Source organism: Hemicordylus capensis, chromosome 6 (assembly GCF_027244095.1).
Source record: "Hemicordylus capensis ecotype Gifberg chromosome 6, rHemCap1.1.pri, whole genome shotgun sequence".
NCBI lineage: Eukaryota > Metazoa > Chordata > Lepidosauria > Squamata > Cordylidae > Hemicordylus > Hemicordylus capensis.
In genome coordinates this window covers 60,614,018-60,639,300 of record NC_069662.1, presented here as the reverse complement: position 1 = coordinate 60,639,300, position 25,283 = coordinate 60,614,018, and the positions used below count along the sequence as shown (strand labels likewise).

The 25,283-nt window shown below is 44.3% G+C and overlaps 3 protein-coding genes across 7 annotated transcripts in view; 1 reads left to right on the top strand and 2 right to left on the bottom strand.

Annotated features, from left to right (window-relative positions):
• Positions 1 to 1,938, bottom strand: part of ANKRD17 (ankyrin repeat domain 17) — a 161,431-nt gene extending 159,493 nt beyond the window's left edge. Inside the window, exon 1 of one of the 3 annotated variants that reach the window (XM_053260477.1) lies at positions 1,261 to 1,938. In XM_053260477.1, coding sequence (XP_053116452.1) covers positions 1,261 to 1,743 — 483 coding nt within the window. In that variant the 5' untranslated portion in view covers positions 1,744 to 1,938. The remainder of the gene's footprint in view (positions 1 to 1,260) is intronic. The other 2 variants (XM_053260476.1, XM_053260475.1) reach the window with 2 other exon arrangements.
• LOC128331335 (uncharacterized) lies at positions 1,742 to 24,784 on the top strand. The gene is made up of 6 exons (XM_053264678.1): positions 1,742 to 1,747; positions 1,795 to 2,416; positions 10,950 to 11,001; positions 17,177 to 17,250; positions 23,504 to 23,589; positions 24,509 to 24,784. The coding sequence occupies exons 1-5, from the start codon at positions 1,742 to 1,744 to the stop codon at positions 23,548 to 23,550; spliced, it is 801 nt and encodes a 266-aa protein (XP_053120653.1). The 3' UTR covers positions 23,551 to 23,589; positions 24,509 to 24,784.
• The window catches only part of RASSF6 (Ras association domain family member 6), a 69,055-nt gene continuing 63,380 nt past the window's right edge, over positions 19,609 to 25,283 (bottom strand). For all 3 annotated transcript variants that reach the window (XM_053260481.1, XM_053260483.1, XM_053260484.1), the window contains 2 exons: positions 24,695 to 24,713; positions 19,609 to 19,839 (listed from right to left, as the gene is read on the bottom strand). The gene's annotated coding sequence lies outside the window, so the exon portion shown is untranslated. The remainder of the gene's footprint in view (positions 19,840 to 24,694; positions 24,714 to 25,283) is intronic.

The window sequence follows — 25,283 nt, the reverse complement described above, 5'->3', positions numbered from 1 at the left end:
AAACATTTCTTATAGTATGTTGCAAGTATGTACATGTTTTGAGAATGTTATGTTCTTTCGGTGGCTCAAAAGTTGACCGCACATGTTAATGGAAATTACAACCACAATAAAAACTGAACTGGCTAGGACCTTTCTACTTTTTAAGAGCATAAAGAACTTTAATACTATATATACACTGAGCATTTTCACTCCTTATAGTGCATAACTCAATAGGCCAACACAGTGGTAAATGCCTGAGAAAGAAGAGGGCAGCAGCACCGCACCGCTCTGCTCCGGCGGGCGTCGTTGTCTCCTCGGCTAGCTCTGCTCGCCTGCCGGGCTGGGCTGAGCTGAGAGGGAACATGAGTGCACTGACCTGACCCCGGGAAGGGAGCAAGGGCAATCTGAATCCTCTCTCTATATCTCTATTCCGAAAAGGGAACTAAACTTGTTTCTACACAGATGTGCTTAAATTTGGGCTGCAAGTGGCATTGAAGAAGGCCAACCAAGTTCGCGTTCAAGTTGGATGTTCGAGCCTGCCCTTTGAAAACATGGCACTTGCTCTCTTTACAGTGTGCCCTATGCTTTTTTGTTTAGAACTATTCCACTAAGTTCGGTTGGACTTGCACCCAGTTAAGTGTTGTATAGAGTAGTAGTCTAATCCTCTTCTTCCTTGGTGTGCTGGCAAGCAGCATCAGCAGCCCTCTATGGACCAGTCAGTTCGGTGACCTCTACTCTAAGCTGGCTAGGGTGGCCTGCCGGCATGGGCTGTTGATCTGGAACTTTCTTTAGCAACTTTGCCAACTAAAATATTTTACAGCCCAATCTTGTGTATGCTTAATCAGAACAGAGTCTTGCTAAGTTATTATTATTACATTTAGTTGGGTGGAGTGGGTTAGTTTCTAGCTGTTTAGGCATGTTTGCTTGGTTTTCAGTGGGGCTGTCTCTTAAAGTGCAGAGACTTTCAGTCTTGCATCATGATTCTAACCATATTAACTCAAAAGTAATTCCAAATGGTTCATTTGGAATTACTTCCAGATAGGTGAGGTTAAGATTGCAGCCTTACTGAGAACATCAGTACCAGGCTTCTGATCTTAACTGGAGATAACTCTTCTCCCAAAGCTGGTGCGCCGCCTGCAGCTACTTCTAGCGCCGTCATCCGCAGGACGAGCAGGGCAGGGATTACGAAACCTGATCAGGTGGGCAACGCCGGCAGTCTCCTCCTGGTCCCAGCCCGCCCAGCAGGAAGCAGAGGCAACCCCAAGAGCCCCCCGCACCTACCTCAGACACTTCCTCCTCCTCCTCCTCTTCTTCCTCCTCCTCTTCGTCATCGTCGTCGTCACCTTCTTCTTCGTCATCGTCGTCGTCGTCTTCCTCCTCCTCCTCATCTTCTTCATCATCGTCCTCCTCCTCCTCCTCGCTGCCTCCGCCGCTGCTTTCGCTGCTACTGCCGTTGTTGCCCCCGCTGCCGCCGCCGCCGCCTACTTCTTCCGCACTCGGTTGCCGCCGCTGCCGTCGAGTCCAGCTCCGCTTTGGTGGCGGCTGAGGTGGCGGCGGCGGCGCCAGCGGCGAAGGTTCCTCCTGCTGCTGTGGCGCCAGCGGCGGCTCGCTCTGGAGGAGAAGATCGCAGACCCGCGCCAGCCCCTCGGCCGTAGCCGGGCACGGGGAGGAGTCGAGCTCCCCCTTTGCGGCGGCGCCGCTGCTGCTGCTGCTGGCACTGCCTTTCCCCTCCGCCGCCCGGGCAGCAGAAGGAGGAGACTCCATGGTTGCTCGCGCCACCGCTGGGCTTCTCCTCTCGCGGCCGGTCACCTCTAGAGCCGTCGCTGTGAGCAGATACTCTCGCGAGATCGGAGGGCCGGCGGGTCCCAGCCCGGCTCGTTCCTCTCTTGCTGCCACCTTCCTGCAGCTCGGCCTGCCGCTCTCGACTCTTCCTCCCTCTTCGGGCTTTCCGTCAGCCGCCTCCTCCGTCCGTTCCGCGCAAGCGCAACCGTACTCTACAGCGGCCGGAATAACACGAACAGCGAGGTTTTTCCTTTCATCTCCACGCAGGCGCCGAAGCTTAGGCTTCCGGGTGGCGCGTTTAGGTCATCACTCTGCGCCCTGTATGAATGCGCTGCGCTCCAGCCTCCAGGCAGCAGTCTTCTTCTGTCCTTTTACTTCCTTGCCCGCCCGCCTGCCTATGAGGATGTTACTGGAAGAAAAAGAGAGAAATCGAGAGAACAGGGAACGTGTTCGGGAACAGCAAATAGCTTAGCAGCCAGGCAGCCAGCTCCAGAAATGTCTAGAGTTGCTAGTAGCTCAAAAATGTATTCTGGGCAAGGATTACCCGTAATATCCAGTCTAAACACATGCACACATATACCTAGGAGGGTGCTTGCCAAGCAAGCACTGCTTGGACTTGCTACCGTTCCGTTTTTTACTGGTAATACAAATCTAGGTCTGTATTCTGATGCTCAAAAACCGGAAATGGCTGGCAAAGGGGCAAATTGGTTGGTTAGAGAAATATTTTTTCTTGTCCACAGGCCCATCAATGTTACTTTTGGGTTGAGGTCCTCACTCTGGCTGCCTAGATCCACTTGGGAGTCTGGAAGGAGTGAGAGAAAGAGGCTATGGATAAGGAAGAGACTAGGACCATGTTTTCCCCTCTATACCTTTCTCTGTTACTGTCACTTGGTTCATCATTGCTTATGCACATGCTGTCCTGCCTGCATGTATAGTTCTGTTGTCAGAGGGAGAAAAGAGAAGTCGACTGATGGCTGAGAAGGGTGGAGCAAAGGGGAAAATACTGCTCAGACCAATTTGCTCTTCCAGTTCGTAGATCAGTTTTTTAAATGATGCCTGGGGGGTTGCTGACAATTCTGAGTGGCACCCAGGACCTGGTGCGTGATGTCAGTGTCATCGACCCTCTAGGGAACAGTGACCATAGTGCCATCAAATTCAGCATACATGCGGGGAGAGAATCACCAAGTAAGTCTAACACAGACACTTTGAATTTCAGAAGAGGGAACTTATCCAAAATGAGGAGTATGGTGAAAAGAAAGCTGAAAGGGAAAATCAGGAGAGTCACTTCACTCCAGAATGTATGGAGTTTACTCAAAACCACAATACTAGAAGCCCAGTTAGATTGTATACCCAAAAGGAGGAAAGGTACCACTAAGTCCAGGAGGATGCCAGTATGGCTAACGGGTACCATCAAGGAAGCCATAAAAGGGAAGAAGACTTCCTTCCGAAATTGGAAGGCCTGTCCAAATGAAGAGAACAGAAAGGAACACAATCTCTGGTAAAAGAAATGCAAGGTGACAATAAGAGAGGCAAAAAGTATGAGGAACATTTAGCCAAAAGTATCAAGGGGAATAACAAAAACTTATTTAAATACATCAGAAGCAGGAAACCTGCCAGGGAGGCAGTTGGACCATTCATTACACAATGAGGGAGTGAAAGGGATTATTAAGGAGGATATGGAGGTTGCAGAGAAGCCAAATGAGTTCTTTGCGTCTGTCTTCATGGCAGAGGATACTGAGTGTAGACCTGTTCCTGAACCAGGCTTTTTAGGGATGGAGGCTAGAGAGCTGAGTCAGATAGAAGTGACAAGAGATGATGTTCTAAACTGTCTGGAAAAACTGAAAACTAACAAATCACCAGGGCCGGATAGCATCCATCCAAGAGTCCTCAAAGAACTCAAATTTCAAATTGCCAACCTCCTTGCTAAAATATATAACTTATCCCTGAAATCGGGCTCTGTACCAGAGGACTGGAGAGTAGCAAATGTAACACTGATTTTCAAAAAGTGATGCAGGGGCGATCCAGGAAATTGCAGGGTGCTTTGCCTAACATCCGTTCCAGGCAAATTGATGGAAAGCATCCTCAAGGATAAAATTGTAAAGCACCTAGAAGAACAGGCCCTGCTGGGAGCGAACCAGCATGGCTTCCGCAAAGGCAAATCTTGCCTCACAAACCTTTTGGAGTTCTTTGAGAGTGTCAGCAAGTGTGTGGATCAAGGTGATCCAGTTGACATAGTCTACCTGGACTTCCAACAAGCTTTTGACAAAGTTCCTCATCAAAGACTCCTGAGGAAACTTAGCAGTCATGGGATAAGGGGACAAGTACATGTGTGGATTGCTAACTGGTTGAAAGACTGGAAACAGAGGGTAGGTAGAGTTTTCACAATGGGGGGAAGTAATGGAGAGTTTTCACAATGGGGGGAAGTAAGAAGTGGGGTCCCCCAGGGATCTGTACTGGCACCGGTGCTTTTCAGTTTATTCATAAATGATCTAGAAGCAGGGGTACGCAGCAAGGTGGCCAAATTTGCAGATTATACGGATTGTGAGGCGCTACAAAAGGATCTCTCCAGACTGGGGGAGTAGGCAACAAAGTGGCAAATGCAATTCAGTGTTAGCAAGTGTAAGGTGATGCATATTGGGACAAAAAACCCGAACTTCAAGAATATGCTGATGGGATCTGAGCTGTTGGTGACTGACCAGGAGAGAGATCTTGGGGTTGTGGTGGACAGCTCGTTGAAAGTGTCAACTCAATGTGCGGCAGCTATGAAAAAGGCCAATTCCATGCTAGGGATCATTAGGAAGAGGATTGAAAATAAAACAGCTAAGATTATAATGCCCTTATACAAAACTATGGTGCGACCACACTTGGAGTACTGCATACAATTCTGGTCACCACATCTTAAAAAGGACATTGTCGAACTGGAAAAGGTACAGAAGAGGGCAACCAAGATGAACAGGGACCTAGAGCACCTTTCTTATGAGGCAAGACTACAACACCTGGGGCTGTTTAGTTTAGAAAAAAGATGACTGCGGGGAGACATGATAGAGGTCTATAAAATCATGCATGGTGTGGAGAAAGTGGAGAGAGAGAAATTCTATTCCCTTTCACACAACACTAGAACCAGGGGTCACTCCATGAAATTGATTGCCAGGAGGTCTAGGACCAACAAATGGAAGTACTTTTTCACACAATGCATAATCCACTTGTGGAACTCTCTGCCACAAGATGTGGTGACAGCCAACAGCCTGGATGGCTTTAAAGGGGGTTTGGATGACTTCATGGAGAAGAGGTCTATCAATGGCTACCAGTCAGAGGGCTGTGGACCACCTCCAGCCTCAAAGGCAGGATTCCTCTGAGTACCAGTTGCAGGGGAGTAATGGCAGGAGAGAAGGCACGCCCTCAACGCCTGCCTGTGGCTTCCAGCGGCATCTGGTGGGCCACTGTGTGAAACAGGATGCTGGACTAGATGGGCCTTGGGCCTGATCCAGCAGGACTGTTCTTATGTTCTTATAAGAGGAACTGGGTGATATCTGGTTTAGCAAGCAAAATCCCTCATGGTGCGATGGTGCAAATGTTTCAGATAAACCAGAAGGGGACAGTGTAGAACAAGGAGTTAGAGCAGACAGAAGCACATGAGAGCTGGTCAAATGATGGTAAGGGAGATCGCACATGCCAATGCCAGGTAAGAGACAAAATGGGCGAGCTCAGCTGGAGTTGCTAATGAAAACAAAGATATAGGAAACATAGATATAATGTAAACCTGGTGCAACCAGGGGCCATTGTGGGGGGAGGGGTATGTTCAAAGAACTCGGATCACTGCACTCAGGGCAGCCCAGCTACACCCCCTGCATCTTACTTCAGGCACTGCATCTGATATCAGGCACGAAAAGCTAGAAAACCCAGGAGGACCGGAGTCCTCCACAAAATCATTATGAGTGACAATATGAGGGCTGAAAGGAAGTGTGTTACTAGGGACGTGCTATCACCTTCCGGATCAAAATTCTGAGAGTGACCAGGAGTTGGAGAAGCAAAAGCAGAGAGGCGTCAAAGACAGAACTGTAATAATGGGTGACTTCTATTACCCACACATAGGCTGAGTAAATTCACATTCAGGTAATGATAAGCCACATTTCTAGACATGCTAAATGACTGTCTAGAATGGTTGTGGAATCAATCAGAGAGAAGGTGTCCTTGGACTTTATCCTGAGTGGTGCCCAGGATCTGGTGTGAGATGTGAGAGTTGTAGAACCACTGGTGAACCAGTGACCATAGTGTGATCCTATTCAGTTTATATGTGAATGGAGCATTGCCAAGGAAGTCCAACACAGATGCATTAGACTTCAGAGGAGGAAACTTCTAAAAAGTGAGGGGACTGGTAAAAAGGAAGCTGAAATGGAAAGTCGGGGTGGGGTTCAAATCATTCCAGAAAGCATGGAGCTTATTTAAAATCATCATAATAGAAGCTCAGTTGGAATGTGTACCAAGAAGCAGGAAAGGTACCACCAAGTTCAGGAAGACGCCAGCATGGCTAAAAAGTAAAGTGAAGGAAACTATAATGGGGAAGACTTTCTTTAAAAATGGAAGTCCTTCCCGAATGAAGAGAAAAGAAAGGAACATAAACTCTGGCAAAATAAATGCAAGGATGCAATAAGGGATGCAAAAAGTGAGTTTGAGGAGAATATAGCAAGAAGTGACCAGGGGAATAGCAAAAGCTTCTTTAAATATATCAGCAGCAGAAAACCTTTCCTGGGAGGCTGTTGACCCCTTAGATGATGAGGGCGTGAAAGGGATTATTGAGGATAAGGAGATTGCAGAAAAGCTGAATGAATTCTTTGTATCTGACCAGTATCTGACTTTATACCCACTTGGGTTCTCAGGCCTGGAGGCTGAAGAACTGGGCCAATTTGAGGTGACAAGAGAAGATGTCCTAAACTGTCCTGAAAAACTAAAAACTAACAAATTGCCAGAGCCAGATGGCATCCAAAAGTTCTGAAGAAACTCAAATGTGAAATTGCTGGTCTCCTAGCAAAAATATGTAACTTGTCCCCACAATCAGGCTCTGTACCAAAGGGCTGGAAAGTTGAAACTCCAGTTTTCAAAACTACAGGCCAATTAGCTTAATTTCTGTGCTGGGTAAATTGGTGGAATGCATACTTAAGGACAAAATAGTTAAACAGAGAGAAGAAAGGGCCTTGCTGAAGAAGAACCAGCATGGCTTCTGCAAGAGTACGTCTTGCCTCACTAACCTTTTGGAGTTCTGGAGTGTCAACAGGCATGTGGATAAAGGTGATCCAGTTGACATTGTATATTGGACTTCCAAAGGCTCTTGAGTAAACTTAGCAGTCATGGGATAACTGTGGATTGGTAATTGGTTGAAGGACAGGAAACAGTGGGTGGGAATAAATTGACAGTTTTCACAATGGAGGGAAGTGGTCCTCCATGCAGGGATCTGTACTGGGACCAGTGCTTGTTCATAAATGATCTTGAAGTTGGGGTAACCAGTGAAGTGGCCAAATTTTCAGATGACACTAAACTATTTAGTGTAGTGAAATCCACAACAAATTGTGAGGAGCTCTAAAAGGATCTCTCCATACGGGGGGTAGTGGGCAAGAAAATGGCAAATGCAGTTCAAAGTAAGCAAGTATAAAGTGATGTCTATAAGCAGGGGAAACAAAACCCCAACTTCACATATACACTTATGGGGTCTGAGCTGTCAGTGACTGACCAGGAGAGAGATCTTGGGTAGACAGCTCATTGAGAGTGGTGCGTGTGGGAGCTGTGGAAAAAAGCAAATTCCATGCTAGGGATCATTAGGAAGGGGATTGAAAATAAAAATGCTAATATTATAATGTCCTTATACAAATATAAGATATGACCACATTTGGAGTACTGTATACAGTTCTGGTCACCATATCTTAAGAAGGACATTGTAGAACTGGAAAAGATACAGAAGAGGGCAATCAAGATGATCAAGGGTCTGGAGCACCTTCCTTACGAGGCAAAGTTATAGTATCTGGGGCTTTTTAGTTTGGAAAAGAGTGACTATGGAGAGACATGATAGAAGTGTATAAAATTATGTATGGAGTAGAGAGAATGAACAAGGATAATTTTTTTCTCCTCTCATAACACTAGAGGGTCATCCCATGAAACTGAAGGCCAAGAAATTTAGGACCAACAAAAAGAAGTACTTTTTCACACGCACAGTTAACCTATGGAATTCTCTGCCCTGGGATGTGGTGATGGCCACTAGTTTGGATGGCTTTAAAAAGGGCTTAGACAATTTCATGGATGACAGGTCTATCAATGGCTACTAGTCTAGTGGCTATAGGCCATCTCCTACCTCAGAGGCAAAATGCCTCTCAATACCAGTTGCATGGGAGCAACAGCAGGAGAGTAGGCATGCCCTCAGCCCTTCCCTGTGGACTTCTCAGAGGCATCTGGTGGGCCCCTGTGTGAAACAGAATGCTGGACTAAACAGGCCTTTGGCCTGATCCAACAGGGCAATTTTTATGTAACAGCAGGTTAAGAGCCCTGCTGGTTCACACCTGTTTGCAGCATACTCTTTGCAATAGTAGTGGTAAACAGGTCATGGGGGTAAGAAAAACTCCTTGCTTGAGGCTAGCAGCCAGTATTCAGAGATATACTGCCTCTGAACCTTGAGGTTCCATTTAGCTGTCATGGTTAATAGCCACTGATATTCTGTACTATGTAAATTTATCTGGTCTTTTAAAATACATGTACAATTGCATCTAAGCTACATTTTTATGGACTATGGAGCAAGAGACTTATTTTCTCCTGCAGCAGCCCTTCCCCCCCGCCCCCCCACAGCTAATCTGTACAGTAAGAAGGTCTCCACTTCAGAATTTGTCTATGAAATAGTGATCACACAACACCATTCACGTCTTTGTTGTGATTAAAGTGAAATAAATATATTGTATAAGATGCTGTATTCATATTTTGTTTCTGCACAGAAATAATTTATATCCTTGGTAGTTGCAACTGAAAAGATAGTTATGTGAAGATAGCTGAAAGAAGCTACTGTCTGAGAATGTGGATCTCACTCTGTACCAGTTTTTGACAAGGCTGTGCAGTATGTAATAAATACTTAATGTTAAGCGAGTTCTGCTGGATCAGACCAAAGGTCTATCTAGTCCAGCATCCTGTTTCCCATTATTTATTTATTTATTTATTTATTTATTTATTTATTTATTCACATTTCTAGCCCACCCTATACCCAAAGCTCTCAGAGCAGGTTACAATAAAACCAATATAAAACATAATTAAATTCAACATCATAAAATCAAAAATACAGTGAAAAAATACAGTGCCTGAGAGGGGAAGACCCACTACATCTCTAGTCAAAGGCCAGGGTAAAGTAAAGGGTTTAAAGGATTTCTGACATGCAACTGACAGAGGCATGAGTCAATCTGACTGCTGTTTCAAGAAAAGGCTACCCTGATATGCATAATCCTTCTCAGGTATTTCCAAATTCTAATCAGAATGCTGCTTCTCTCAGAATGATTGCCACTGTCCATTCACTAAAAGGTTTAGAGTAAGTTAATCAAAGACCCCAGAACGTTTCCTGGAAGGATTGTCAATCAGTTCATCCTGAGCCCCAAAATCTGCCCCCCCCGAGAAGAGGTACCACATACCCTTCCCTTATCTAAGAGCTATTTCCAAAACAATGCCAGCTTCCCCAGTGAAAAGACTAAACCAGTCAAGCTCATGGACTGAGCAAGAAAATACTACTGTCAAGCCTTCCCATCTGAAAAGACTTCCCTTTGCAGAACAATCAGTTCTTCACAAATCTTATTGTCCAGCAAAGCCTAGTTTAGGGTATCAGTTTTGCCAGAACTGGCATTCCAATCTGAGCACAACACTCCAGAATACCCATAGAAAACAAGGCTTGTTTCCAAGAGGCTAGTGAATGTGCCAGAAGTCCATGCTGCTTCCAGTATCTCTTTGAAGACCAAATACAAGTATAAATCCTGGCTGAAGCTCATACATTGTGGATTCAACCACCTCTGCTTCTCCCCTCTTTCCAACCTGCTGTCCACCATGTGTGTGTTCTCCCAGCCCTTTCCCCACAAGAGCTGAACTCCTTCCTATCTGTTTTTACCATCTGTTTTTCACTCCTCTGTTCTTTTGCTAAACAGAGGCAGAACCAACGAAGACTCCCTTGGGTTTCTGGTCTCTCTTCCCTAGTCCTAGTCCCACTAAAACCCTTCCTTTCTCCTGCACAAACTCTCCATCCAAGAAAACTTCCATGTCTTCCCCCAACTCTCTTGCTTTCGTTCATAAATTCAGCCTATTCCCCTGTGCAAGTAAAGTCCTTTCAGTCAGTCTCTTATCCCTATTACTCTTCTGCTTCATTTCCCATCTCTGTCTCTCTCTAGATCCCTCACCCCTCCTTTCTGCCCACAATTTCATATAACTTCCCCAGGGGCGTATGTTTCATTGGGCAAGGGGAGACAAATGTCTCTAGGCCCACAGGGACTGGATACAAGGCCCCTTAGCCAGTCTCCCCTGCCTTGCCTGCTGGCCCTCTCTCCCGCTAGCCCTCCTGCTCTGGCCAGGCGGGTGAAGCAGCCTGCAAACTGCTGCAGCCCCTTCAGTCTCCACCTCTCAGCTGTTTGGTGGGCGGGACTTCCAGAGAGGCCTCCATGCAGGCCTCCCTGAAGCCTGAACTCAAGTGCTGGCAGGAAGGAGGGAGGCAGGATGGCCAACGCTGGCTTCCCTTGCCCACCACAGCTCTGCCCAGCTTTTGACTCCTCAGGCTTAGTAATGGAGGTAAGATGTGATTTCCTTTTTGTGGTTATTTCCCCCTGCCCTTGGATATTTAAGGATTACTTGCCATAGATCTTTAATATAAGGTGGGGGGATGTAGGGCAGATTAAAATTACTCTGAATATTTAATTCAGAGATTGAGGAATTTGCTGGTTTTTAATATTTTTTTTAATTTTAAAAAACTATTTTTAAAAAAGTAGTTCCACCCTGATATGGAAGAATCTTCATTAAAAAAGAAAATCCCATTTCAGCCCCAGCCTTTAGATCACTTGGAATGACTGGTCATAGGGCTTTGGTTCTGAGCAGAGAGATGTGGGAGGAATATGTATATTTAAATTGAAGTGGATTGGACAAATTGTTGGTTGCTCCAAAATGTCTGTGTCTCCTTTCTTTCCTATTAGGTATTATTAACTTCCATATTAGCCTAGGAGTTCCATCCTCAAACAACACAATGTGAGTTCATAGAGTTGTTCATGTGAGTTCATTGAGTTCATAGAGTTCAAATCACTTCATGTGAGTTCATTGAGTTCAAATCTACTCTATGATGTGGATTTCTCTTCATTGCATTGTTACCCTTAAAACTGGAAGCTTCATTGCCGATTCCCTCAATATTTTATTATTATTGCATTGTAGCTGACTCCCAAGTTTAATACTTGCGTACGTTTTAATTCTTAATAAATGTGATAAGTTTGTCTTGCCTCCCTTAGTACTGCTTTGTTCCAAAGCATAGGTTAGCCCCCTTGGTTTAAAAGATCCCATAGACATGTGCCTTCCCCCACACATGACCTGTACTATGATTTTTACCAGTAGCCATTAATAAACTGACCCTCCGTGAATTAATCTAATTCCTTTTTAAAGGCATCGAAGCTAGTGGCCATCATTACAATCATACATTGCATAAATTAATTATATGGTGGGTGAGAAATAACTCTCTTTTTCTTGGCATTCATAAGCTACCTTATACCAAGTCAGACCATTGGTCCATCTAGCTCAGCATTATTTATAATGACTGGTAACAGCTCTAAATGGTTTCAGGCAGGAGTTTTTGCCAGCCCAACTTGGAGATGCCAGGGATTCACCCAGGACCTTCTGTTTGCAAAGCAGATGTTCTACAACTGAACTGTGGCCCCATGCCCTTACCCTACTGTCAATCAATTTCATTGGATGATCCCAAGTTCTAGTATTGTGAGAGGGAAAACCTCTGTTATTTCCTCCTTTAGAGCCAAACGACCCATCACCTTCAACCTGTCATGAACAGATGGGCTTAAAGCAGAAAGTAGACTGGAATTAGTGCCTTTAAACCCTCAAACACCCATGGTAGGCCCCAATTCAGCACTGGAGCCCTTTCCTCCATCATTTTAAAGCTGAAAATGCATGTGGCTATTTGTCTCTGAAACTGTGCAAATAACTGTTTGAGACACAAATTGCTGTTTCAGGTAGGATTTTTGTCTGAAAATTGTGGAAGTGAGAACTGCTTGCAGCATTTCTGCAAGGGCCCCCACAACTGTTTAGGATTTTAAAGGATCACTTTTGGTACTCTTAATACTGCCTTCTGATAATTTCAGGTGAAAGTATCATGTAGTTTGGCCCTTGGTCTACTTTTTTCCGGAACTATAAAGTCCCAAACATCTTCCCTATGAGCCTTGCCTCATAGGGAAGATGCTTCAAACCCCTGAACAGTTTGCTTCCCTTTTCATTACCCTTTGATATGACATATGATAGTATTTCTGAGGTGGGTTACATACTAATTGTGTGTAATCTTCCAGATGCATATTTGACACTATACTTGTATAAAGGCATTACAATACATTACAGTTTTATATTCACCAATACAGATAGTCTCTTACAAAACAGTCCACTGATTTCAACAAAAAAATATCGATCATCTTACTTTTGCATACCACATGTGGGTAAGCAGACTGGCTTGCAAGCAAGCCAGATGGACAAGTGGGTATGCTGACACACTCTCCCTTTCCTTTCCCAGCCAATGAGCACATGCCACTGCTCTCCTTCCAGGTCAATTGGAGGAGGCGGAGCAGTACAGCTGTCAGAGCAGAGAGAAGTCAATAGAGAAGCAGTGCTAGTGGTGGCTGGCAGGGCCAGGCAAAGTGGAGCATCAGGGGAGCAGATATTGAGGAGCAACTCCTTACTTAAATGTGTGGAGGGGGAGCAATCAGGACACTTTTTTGGGGGGGAACTATATTTTGGGATTGAAGATATGAGTTATTCGGTTTAGTGGAGGTAGTTTGGTAAAATGGTGTGGCGGGGGGCGACTCCTGAAGTGCATAGGGGGATTTATGCATAGAAAATCTGCTCCCCTCTAGAGCATTGCAACTGCAATCATAGCAGGTGGGCAGGGTACACAGTATGAGTAACTGTGGCCAAGCTATCTCTGTCCAGGCAAGGCTGCAGTTGGCATATCAGCCGAAGCTGATGAAAGGTGTTCCAAGGCATAGAGGCCACATGAGCCTCTAGTGACAGTGCTGGATCAGTTAGCACCCCCTAACTGCAAACCTGGACCTTTCTCTCAACCTATGTACAGTGTTCAGAGCCCCTTAAAGGATGGCTGGGACACATGATGTATGTAAGTGTAACAATGTAGAAACTCACAGGAAAGGTATGTGGGAAGAGAATGCCAGTCTCTTGACATTACTCTCCAGGATACCTCTCTCAAGAATGAGTACACTAATGGTCCTTAAGGCTACAATCCAATGCCAACATGCCTGAAATAATAGAATAGAATAGTCTTTATTACGTCTTTGACCAGCCAAGCAAACAGAGAAACAGTTCAAGCAACTTACAACTACAACCTCTCTGTAGAATTACTTCATGTAAGTACTAAAAGTTAATACTATAATAATAAAACTATAAACTAAAATGTAATAATATTAAAAGCAGAATGACAATAATGACAATCCAATGCCAACATTCCTGAGAGTAAGCCTCATTAGACACAATGGGGCTTACTTCCAAGTAAACATGCATAGGACTGCACTGTAAAAATATTTTTCCAGAGTAAATGGAGGGATTGTTTGCAATTGAAATCTCTCGTATTACATATTAACATGCCTCTCATATTTCATATTACATATTAACATTATTATTGTTGTTGTTTTTACATTTATATCCCATTCTTTCTCCAAGGAGCCCAGAGTGGTGTACTACAGACTTGAGTTTCTCTTTCACAACAACCCTGTGAAGTAGGTTAGGCTGAGAGAGAAGTGACTGGCCCAGAGTCACCCAGCTAGTTTCATGGCTGAATGGGGATTTGAACTCGGGTCTCCACGGTCCTAGTCCAGCACTCTAACCAGGTACTACATGTACACCAGGTACTACACCAGGTACTGCATGTACAGGACTTTTGGTGCTCCACTCCCAGCTGTAGATGTGTCTCTAGCCAAGGAGGTGTTTAGCTGTGTTTACTGCCCACATAGCTTGTGTGATGCTGCCACAAGGCAGGTGAGACTTGTGGTAAAAAGTGAGCATGCTATGGCAAGCCCTACCTGTGCTTGAGCTCTATATTAACTGCATGCGTAGGACCTGCAGCTAAGGAGCTTTGAGGCTGGTAGTGCATGTTTGGGCATGAGAGATGTACTGGCTTAACAAAGGGCTCATGCCAATTTTTTGTAGAGCGGATGCTTGAATATGGTTAGTGGAAGAAACCTGTTTTGGGTATTAGGGGTCAGCATAGCCCTAGGAAATAATGAGGCATGTTAACTACCTAATATGAGAAATTTCAGTTGCAAACAATCCTTCCTGTTACTTGGAAAAATATTTTTACAGTGCAAGTAAACTATACTGTAAAAATATTTTTACAGTAAGTATGCATGCTTACTTGGAAGTAAGTAAATTACTTGGAAGTAATTTACAGAAGACCTTCCACAATAATGTCTATCTATAGCCACCTAATTGCACAGCAGGGAATGACTTGACTAGTAAGCCAGAGGTTGCCGGTTCGAATCCCCACTGGTATGAGAGCCCCTGGTGGCGCAGTGGTAAAACTGCCGCCCTGTAACCAGAAGGTTACAAGTTCGATCCTGACCAGGGGCTCAAGGTTGACTCAGCCTTCCATCCTTCCGTGGTCGGTAAAATGAGTAGCCAGAATGTTGGGGGCAATATGCTAAAATCATTGTAAACCGCTTAGAGAGCTCCGGCTATAGAGTGGTATATAAATGTAAGTGCTATTGCTATTGCTAAGTGCTATGTTTCCTAGACTAGGGCAGCAGTGATATAGGAAGATGTTGAAAGGCATCATCTCATACTGCGCAAGAGATGGCAATGGTAAACCCCTCCTGTATTCTACCAAGGACAACCACATGGCTCTATGGTCACCAGGAGTTGACACCGACTCAACAATACACTTTACCTTTACCTATCAGTTATATTTATATACTGCCTGATACGTTCATCTCTAGGTGGTTTACAAAGCTAAAAAACACAACAAATGGAAAAAGAGAATAAACACAGTTAAAATTCAGAAGACAAATAAAAACAATCTCACAAGAGAAAAACACATTAAATAGTTTAAAATTTTCAGTTAAAAACCTGAGAAAACAGGTCCACCTTGAAGGTCTCCCTAAAGGCAAATAGGTTACCTAGAGGTTACCAGCATTTGCACCACTGTTTTAAAGTCATTTACCTCCAGAAATTGGCATCGCTGATGTATCAGCTGAAGCTGATAAAGAGCACTCCTGTGCACTGCCTCAACCTGAGGAACCAGGAAGGTTTGGGATCCAGGAGCACTCCCAAGCTACGTTCATGACCTTTCAGGGGAAGTGTAACCCTATCCAGAAGAGGCAGATCTAAACCATCTCTTGGGTCCAGACCGCCCACAGTCGGTACCTCTGCCATACTTGGATTCAACTTCAGCTTGTTATCCCTCATCCAGCCCATTATTGCCTCCAGGCAAGCATTTAGGGAGTTTATGCCATTTCCTGGTAAAGTTGATATGGATAAATAGATCTGGGTGTCATCAGCATATTGATAAAACCCTGCACCAAACCTCCTGATGTTATCTCCCAGCGATTTCATGTAGATGTTAAAGAGCATTGGAGACAGGATGGAGCCACACTTTAGCTCTCACTTTGCAGTCTCCAAGTGACACCTTATGGAATTTACCAGAGAGGTAGGAATGGAACCACTCTAAAACAGTGCCACCCAATCCCACCTCCCGCAAGCGACCCAGAAGGATACCATGGTTGATGGTATTGAAAGCCACTGAGAGACCCAAAAGGATGTTGCCCTCGAGTCGGTGTCTACTCCTGGTCACCACAGAGCCATGTGGTTTTCTTTGGTAGAATACAGGAGGGGTTTACCATTGCCTCATCCCACTTTCCTATATCGCTGCTGCCTGATGTAGGTGTTTCCCATATTCTGGGAAATATACCAGCAGGGATTTGAACCGGCAACCTCTTGCTTGCTAGGTAAGTCATTTTCCTGCTGCGCCATTAGGAGGCTTACATACTTTATATATGCCACCCATCATTTAAGGGGCTCTGAAAAGTGTACATAGGTTGAGAGAAAGTGAACAGCACAAAACTGCATTTTATGCTTCATAGCCCATCAGGGGATTTGAACTATGTTCCTATCCAGTACTTTATCCACTGTACCGCACAGTCTCTCTGTACCCTCTATATACTTGTCAAACTGTACTCCAGATATAGCTAATCCTTTCTGGTCTAAATGTGAATAATTTTGTTCAGCAAGTGACAGGATAGTTTCACAAATGCAACTGCTTTATTCCATCTACAATACTAACATTGTTCCCAGGGGTGTAACTATAATTGAATGGGGTGGAGGGAGGGAAATAAGTATCTGTGGGCCCCTGAGGGAGAGGGGTTGGCGCCAGCTGACCAACTCACCTCCTTCCCACCTCCCTAACTCACTGGCACACAGCTGGCTCCTGTCCTGACTGGATGATTCATCTCAACCTCAAGCCAAAGGATATATTTTTAAATATATATGTTTCTGAGCCAGGCACATGCAAGTGTGTGTGTGTGAAAGTGTCTGCATGCATATGAGGAGTGTGTGATATTATTTGCATAGAAAGGGTGTGACAAGTATGTTTTGCTTTTCACTATCTCCTTACAGTTCTTTTTCAGCAAAGATATGGAAGGTGAGGTAGGGGTGTGCCCGAACCGATTCGGAGGCCATGCTGGAGGCCTCCGAACCGGTCCGGTTCCGAGCCGGTAGGCGGTTCGGCACGGAGGGGGGTTGCAGCTTTAAGTGCGGGGGTGGTGGTACTCTCCCCCCCCCCCGCCGCTCTTCCTCCTCCGGCGCTGTGTTTTTTGACAAAGATTCTGGGGTGGCAGCGTTCCTCCCTGCCGCCCCTGCCCCCATCGTTAGCCTCCCAGAGCTGAAGTAAGGAACATGCACGCGCCCGTTCTGGCGCGCATGCGCACCCGCTGCCGCATGCGCACTCCGCATACATCACACGTTGACGTGTGACATATGCGGAGCGCGCGGCAGCGGCAGATGCACATTTCTCAAATAGCTTTTATTTTGTCAGTCACAGGATGTAGGCCATGGACTACCTTATATCTCAAATGTCAAAAACCGGATTGCTTATTTTTCTGTAATCACAATCCAGCTCAAAACTCTGGCTAAATATTGTGTTTCTGTTTTTTAGACCTGTGATTATTGTGACATCAAGATATACTACCAATTGCTCCACCATCTTTTGGAAAATAGCATGCGCTGAAGGTAAGTAATGATATTTAAATAGTTCTTTGTGTGGTGATGATAAGATACTGCTTGGCATCTTCACTTCATATGAGCTGTTGATAAACATAACATGTATCCAGCTTTGTGACTAGCTGGCCTCTTGCTAATATGGCAAAAAGATCTTCCATTTTGGGATAGGATATTAGTCGACAACTAGGTTGCCATATTCAAGCTTCCCAAATCCGGGCGGCCAAATTTGCATATTATGCAAATTATGTGGTAACTAATTTGCATTTTTAAATTTATTTGACAGATTTATATACTTTCCCCTCCTTCTCTGCCCTCCCATGGGATCGGATCCAGAGTAAAATCTGGGCAATCCGGGCAGCGCATTTGTAATTCATGTAAATGCGGGTGGCATTCAGCTGCCGAGTGAAGGAGCCAAAATCCGGGGGTTACCCTAAATTCCGAGGGACATGGCAATCCTAGTCGACACTGACTCGATGGCACAACTTTACCTTTATCGTCAAGAAGACTGCAGGATGTCAGGAGACACCATGGCTCTGTGTGCAGTTGACCCTTATGGTGTGCCACCAGAACTACAGGCTGAATTCCAGGGCAATTAAGTATTCTCAGACTCTAGACTGTTTTCTCCCACACAGGCTGGCTATTGGGTCCTCCTGGACACAAAAACAAAAGGCTTCCTGCTTGGGTCAGAACCTCACCTGACAAAAGTGGTTTTCCTAGCTTTGGTACATTTTGAAATGTTCCTCAGCTCTCTCTGACACCTTGGTTCCAGATCCTTTGCTTCTTTCTGACAGCTGCCTATGGCTTAGCCCTGGCACAGTACTCTGCTTGCAGTCAATTTTTAAATCACTGCATATCCAGACAGAGCCATCTCATTTCAATTAGTGATGTTGCCAAAGTTCATAATTACCTGTCTCTGAATGTGAACTTGGCCAGCTCATCATGCCTGTTAATTTTACAAATGGAGTTCCATTTATCCAGTAAAATCTTGTATGGCTTGAATTGTAATTGGGTCCTGTTGCAAGGAGCCCTGACACATATAGTCCCCATAGTGTCTGCCTTTGCTGCTGCTGCCACTAGTTAAGTGGGAAAAGAAGGTGGTCCCAGGGAGGTACACAAGGGATGGGGCATTCAGACCCTGACACAGTTATGTCATTGGGACACAGCAGAGTCTGAATGTTGGAACTGGGCTTGGAAAAACCTATTTTCTCAATTTTATAAAAAATTATTATTATTATTTTGGTGATGTGAAGGATATATCATGGTTTGCTTTGAACCCAATTCAACGGGGAAGTTGTCAATTATTAGTTTCTTCAGCACAGACCTTTACCACGTTCTTTTTACTTGAATCTGTGAACAACCCTCTAGTGCTGATCCTTAGAATCCTCCAGTAGCATATGTGCAACTTGGTGTTTCCCCCCATTTATGGAATTTTTTATTGTGTGAGATTTCCCCCTCCTTCCAGATCCAATATTTTCTTGCGTATTTCCAGAGTTCCATTCCATGTTAGCAAGAACCCATTCCTGCTCTCTGTAAGGCTTCAAGGGGGAGAAGGTGTTTTCCTGGCCTTTCTTGAACCCAGAATTACAGGATGGGAACAGACAAGGTCAGCCTTAGAGTAGGTCAGGGGAGGAGGTCACTTCATCACCTCAGACCTCCTCCTGGCTTCCTGCATCCAGACAGTTCCCTCTCCAGGGGAACTGCCAACTCCCATGCTCAAGAGCAGCCCTCATCATCGGCTGCCTTGGCTTTAAATACCCCAGTATAGAACTGACAGGATTTAAAACATACTCCAAGCCCCACCCCCTCCCTGGTCTCACTTCCTGCCACACCCAGCGTGGCTGCCCCAATGGAGCTGTTCCCTGCAGTTCTCCCTATCTTGCTTGCTCAACCCCACCAAGACCTAACCAGCCTGGAATTATTCCATTCTACTACTACTCCCTTTGGGGGAAGACAGAAGCCCCAAAGAAGGGATGCCATGCTCTCTGCTGGACTCCATGAGGCCATGCAAGCAACCAGGTAAGATGGCGTCCCAACACCATTTCCTAGCTCTTTTTAGCGCCTAGCACATCCTCAAGCAGGACACTTCTTTACTACTTTATTTTACTTTAATAAATAATCATAATTATAAATAAAATAATTGTATTATACCCCTGCTCAAAGGAATTCAGGGCAGCACAATATAGTGATTATCCCATTCTATTCTATCAGCAACCCTGTGAAGTAGATTCAACTAAGGGATAGTAATTGCCCAAAGTCACCTAGTGAACATGGCTTAGATGGCGTTTGAAGCCAGGTTTCCCCAGTCTATGTCGAACACTCCATCTCATCATTCATACTGCGATGAGCAATATATTTGGGGGCCTCCTCTTCCATTTTGTCATCCAGGCACAGATTTAATACAGAAAGGCAAATCTAAACATGCTACACAATGAAGAGCAAGAGATGGCTGCCAATATGGACGTGGAACATGTGAAGTTGTCTTATATGAGTAGGCTATTGACCCATTTAACTCAGTATTGTCTGCATTAACTGGGAGGGGCTCTCCAAGGTTTCAGACTCTTTCCCAACTCTGTTGACTTCAAATTCCTTATTAGAGATCTGAAAGAGGAAGAGATAAAGAAGTTGAAATGAAAGATCAGAAACAGAAGTGAAGTGATAGATCAGAAGGGACTAGAAGGAAAAACTGAGAAAGTTACAAAGACTCTTCAGCTTCTGAAACATAATTTCTCAAAACCAAAGATAATACTTATAAGAGTGCAGAAGGCTTCAGTAATAGAAACAGACTTCCTAGAGGACTCAAGGAGGGCTCAGAGGAGGATAATTGGAAGCTATAAAATGGGGCGGAGCCACCATCGAGTGAATGGGTTCAAAGAACCCAGGCCGTGCCCAATCAGGGGCCGCACCTCGCAGCCCTGACACCCCCCCGCGTCTGACATCAGACGCGGGGGTGCTGGTTTAGCTCCTGAGTGGGGGCCGTGTGGCCCCCGTTCGGGAGTTAAAAGGCCACTGCATTCGCGATGTGGCTAGGAGTGGCTCTTCTGCAGCGCCAGCCCAAATCTAACTCCCAAAGGGGCCGTGCGTTCCCTTCGGAAGTTAAATGGCCAGTGCTGCACTCGCAGCGCGGCCAGGAGAGGCTCTTAAGGCAGGGAAGAGCCATTCCTGCCTGTGCTGAAAATGCAGCACCAGTCTCAGACTAGCTCCCAAAGGGGCCGCGCAACCCCTTTGGGAGTTAAATGACCAGGGCTGTGAATGCAGCACCAACCTGACACACACTCCCAAATGGAGCCGCGGGGCTCCATTCGGGAGCCAGACCACGCCCCCCGCGTCTGACGTCAGGTGCGGGGGTGGGGTGAGCGGGGCCACAGCCGCACACGGGCCGCTGGCAGTCAGGCTCCGCGGCTGCTATAAACTATTTCTTGGGGTAAAGATGGCATTCATATTGCCAATATGATGGCATTCATATTGACTCGGGTTTCAGAATAAACAGCAAATACTCAAGAGAATTAAACTCCGCAGGGATATCTTTGGAAATTTTGCAGGTCTAAATTCTACAAATATAATAGGAACATCCAGAACTCAGCCTAATTTAGTCACGGATGGCACAGAAGTATTTATTTTCCCCTCCCTGATTTTTGTCTGATCTTTCAGAGAACTGAAATTTTGATAAATCAGTTTAACAAATAAAGGGTATTGTATAGGTGGGGGAGTTTCCTTTCCAATTAATAATTAATTACCAGTGCATAATGAAATACCAAACACAGAAAAAAGTAGATGCAGAGGACATAAACAGAACAGAGACAGAAGAGCAGGGTGGAGAAACTGGGAATGCACATGGGAATGGATAGTATGATTCACTGATATTTGTGTATGAACTAGGTACTACTTCTGAGAAATTAACATAATTGTTTTGATTCCTTTTTCTCTTGGATCTTTAAAAATGTTGTCTACAGGATATTTAAAAAAATTAAATTAAAGATGAATAAAGTTCATGTTTGACCTAATGTGGCAGGATTAAACAGCCTTTTTAAAAGGTGTAGGCTAAAAAGAAATCTAGACTTTAATTTTTATACAGGCAATGCACATGGAAAAAAAATATGAAAGACTCAGAAATTTGTTCTCAGGAAAAATTACCATGCTGCTGCAAATATGAAGAAAAGGGGAGATATGAATGCAAATTATAAGCCAGAGATTTTGGATCCACATGGGAGGTTTATATTTCTTAAACATGAGGAATAATTTTATAGTATTTATAATCAAACTATTTTTATCTAAATATGATAGGAAGAATTGAAAACTGGATTGATAGTAATATTGTTATAGCAGAAGGATGAAATGGAGTTTTAAGCAACTTTTTTGACTTATCACAGTGTGTGTGTATGTGTGTGCGGGGGTGGAATCCGGTTGTGCCAGGTATTCCAAACCGGGTGATAACTAAGATGCTTAGATATATGGGCATTCTAATAAGTAAAACTTTACTTTCTCCCTCAAATTAAACAAGTACTAGATAGTGCTAAACATACTTAAATATATGGATTCTTAAAAGACAGAAAAATCATATATTTATTTATTTATATGCCACTCTTTTAAAAAGGTAGCATGCATATAGCAAACCCCCTTGGGTATTGGGCCGAAGATCAGTGATAGAGCATCTGCTTTGCAAGCAGAATGTTGCAAGTGGCAACATTCTGGCAGCATCTCCAGGTAGGGCTGGGAAAGACTCCTGCCTGAAACGTTGGAGAGCTGCTGCCAGATAGTGTAGATAATACTGAGCTAGATGGACCAATGGTCTGACTCAATATAAGGCAACTTCCTGTGTTTCTTAAAAAGAGCCAGTACAGCTAACAGTATCGAGCCACCTAATGGCGCAGTGGGGAAATGGCTTGATTATCAAGCCAGAGGTTGCTGGTTCGAATCCTCACTGGTATGTTTCCCACACTATGGGAAACTCCTATATTGGGCAGCAGGGATATAGGAAGATGCTGAAAGGCATCATCTCATATTGCGTGGGAGGAGGCAGTGGTAAACCCCCTCCTGCAGGGCTCTGTGGTCGCCAGGAGTCGAAACCAACTCGATGGCACACTTTACCTTTACAGCTAACAGTATCAAATACCAATGAAACAAAAACAATATCAAATATTTATTTTTAAAAATCTAAAAACTCTGATCGCAAATAACGTTCTTGGACGATTAAACCGAACAGTCAACCCACCAGACTGAAAGCTTGTCTGAGGCGGTCTGTCTTCACAAGATGACTAAAATGAGGGAGGAGGGCCAACTGCACCTTCCTAGGTAGGGAATTGTGGAAGAAGGGGACCACCACAGAGGAGGCCCTAGCTGCCCTACCCTGATGGCTCCCAAATGAACCTCAGCTGGAGGCAATGCATGCAGGAGGCTGCCCCTCTCAGATCTTACAGATCAGGCAGATTCATATGGGAGAAGGTGAGTCCTAAGGTACCCTGGTCCCAAACTGTATAACGGGCTTTCAAAAACAAAATGTTATTTGAAATATGGAAACAAACTTGGAGACTTTCTTATTACAATATCAGAAGAGGAAGAAAACCCCTTCATATTTTTAGGACTATTAAAATATGTGGGTATACATATTTGAAATTTCAAATAGCTAAAGGATTTGCTAGGTACTGCAAAAATGTATATTCTTCAGATAATCTTCTCCAAAATGATGTTATAAACAATTTAAATATCCCATTTTTAATGAATGAACATTGTATATTGCTTGAGAAAAAATTTCAGTACAGGATATTCAAGTAGCAATTAACTGACTAAAAAGCAACAAGGTGCCTGGACGAAATGGGTTCATGTCTGCCTTCCATGTGTCTGTTGCCTTATTCTGAGTGAAGAGACATTAACCCTTTGTTGCTTGCTCTCTTACCAGCAAAACAGAACTACTTTCCATTCAACAGACATTACCCAGGGGACAAGCAACAAAAACAAGAGATTTATCAACCCCTTATGGACCACTGTGTGTGACTGATCAGTTAGGTTGAGCTTGGTGAATCTCCATATGTGCAGAACTGAGGGTACTTACAAACAGAGGGCTATTTTGTGTGAGTTTCCATGAGCTTGCATGTGGAGTTATAGCTTGGTGACTATACCTAGCAGTTCTCTTGCTAGCTCATCCCACTATTTGCTGTCTGCAGGGGGTGGTGAGTTGGGGAACATTGCAAGTTGGGTTCCCTCCCCTGCCCCTCACATTGAAATGTGATTTTTAAAATTAAATGCAGTTGTTTGTTGTGCATTTCAGGTTCTGCAGCATTCCTGCCCCCTCCTCGCTGCACACTTTTGCTGTGACTCCCATGGAGCCCAGAATAGAATAAACCATGTTCAAAGGTAATTTTCAGTCTCCCTGTTCTTTGGACTTTACTGCTGGTCTGTTTATAAATCACTTCCTGAAACGCCACTAAATCATTTCCCTTTCCTCCTGCCCTTTGCCCCCCTCCAGTTTTAATGACGTGACTGCAATGCTATGCATACTTTCCTGGGAGTAAGTCCCATTGAACTTAGTGGGACTTATTTCTGAGTACTTATGCATCAATTCTGTTGAGCCTGAGAAGGAAGGCACAGAGGATGCTGCTGCTGCTACACTAAGCCGCCCTCACCTCTTTCTTCAATGCTTTGGCCATAAGCGATACTGGGAAATCATTAAATGCTTGCTTCTTGTCAGAATAGTAGGAATATTAAATGCATGATAAATCTTTGTGAGGTTGCTATTCTTCATGAATTTCATGCAGAAATGTGCTGGGGTTTGCATTTAGCCATACTTTAAGGCTCAACTTTTGCCATTTAAATCCTCTGTGTGATCAGAGCCGACAGAAAGGAAACAGCACAGTGGCTGAAATACTGTGCAAGAGTATGTCAGTCAGCCAAGTAATGTTGCATTTGCACAATTTGCATAAGTCGCATAAATACAAAATTTGTGCAAATTGTGTTACACAAGAGTTAGTCTATTTCTAATGAGCTTATTCCTATGTAAGGCAATTTGTGCAACTGCAACATTACTAGGCTGGTGTACTCTTCCACAGTATGTCAGTCAATGTTTCCAGGGCCCCTTTGATGTAGTTTACAGTAGGGTGTATCTTTGGCAGCCAATCCTCCCGTGTGTGTGTGTGTGTGTTTATTTATTTATCAAATTTATACCCCGCCCAAACTTACGTCTCTGGGCGGCCTATCTGTGATGTGTGATCACAGATAGATGCAGATAGTCATTCCTCTTCAGGTTGTCTGTTAATACCTTTTCTCCTTGCACTAGATTTCCCCCTTCCATGATAAGTTAAAATAAACGTAGTATGAAAAGATCCTGGTGTTTCATGGACTGACAAGCAGATTGCGCAACAAAGATAAGTGATGTGAAGAACCTTGTCTGAACCCTCTGCAAAACTGCCCATAGGAATCCATGCTGGAATAAACCACTGTCTGGAAAGACTCTTATACTTACTATTCTCTCACCATTAACCCTGAAAAAGAAAAAGAAAAGGAGTGAGGGAGAAATTCTTTACTGTGGTAATAAAATTATTCAAATCTTTTGCCACAAGGTGGTGTCCTAACACTGAATATTATTTTTCCTTTGAAAGGAAACTCTCTAAGCACTTGATGTTTTCTGCTGCTGCTTTTAGCCCAGATGATCCACGGTGGCTGTTGCTATTTGTTTTACTGTTTTTGACATGTTGCCCAGTCTTATACCACAGCGTTTCCAATCAGCCCACACTGCTGCGGGCATCTAAGGAAACATCAATGGTCTTGTGCAAATGCATAACTACTTGTTTCCAATAGAAACAATACTTCTTTCCAGTAGAACAAATACTATTGTGTCCAATGGAAGTTTTGTTCTCAAAGTGCAGGTGTGCAACTTTAAATATTGGTGCACAAGACCACCAGTCCTTCCTTAGATTTAGCAGCGGGAACCAATAGGAAACACCAGCAAATGCTGATGCAAAACTGTGAAATATGTCAGCCACTGATCCCAGGATTCATGAACACACTCAGTATATCTGCATGTGGAGTAATCTCACAGTATCAGTAAATGG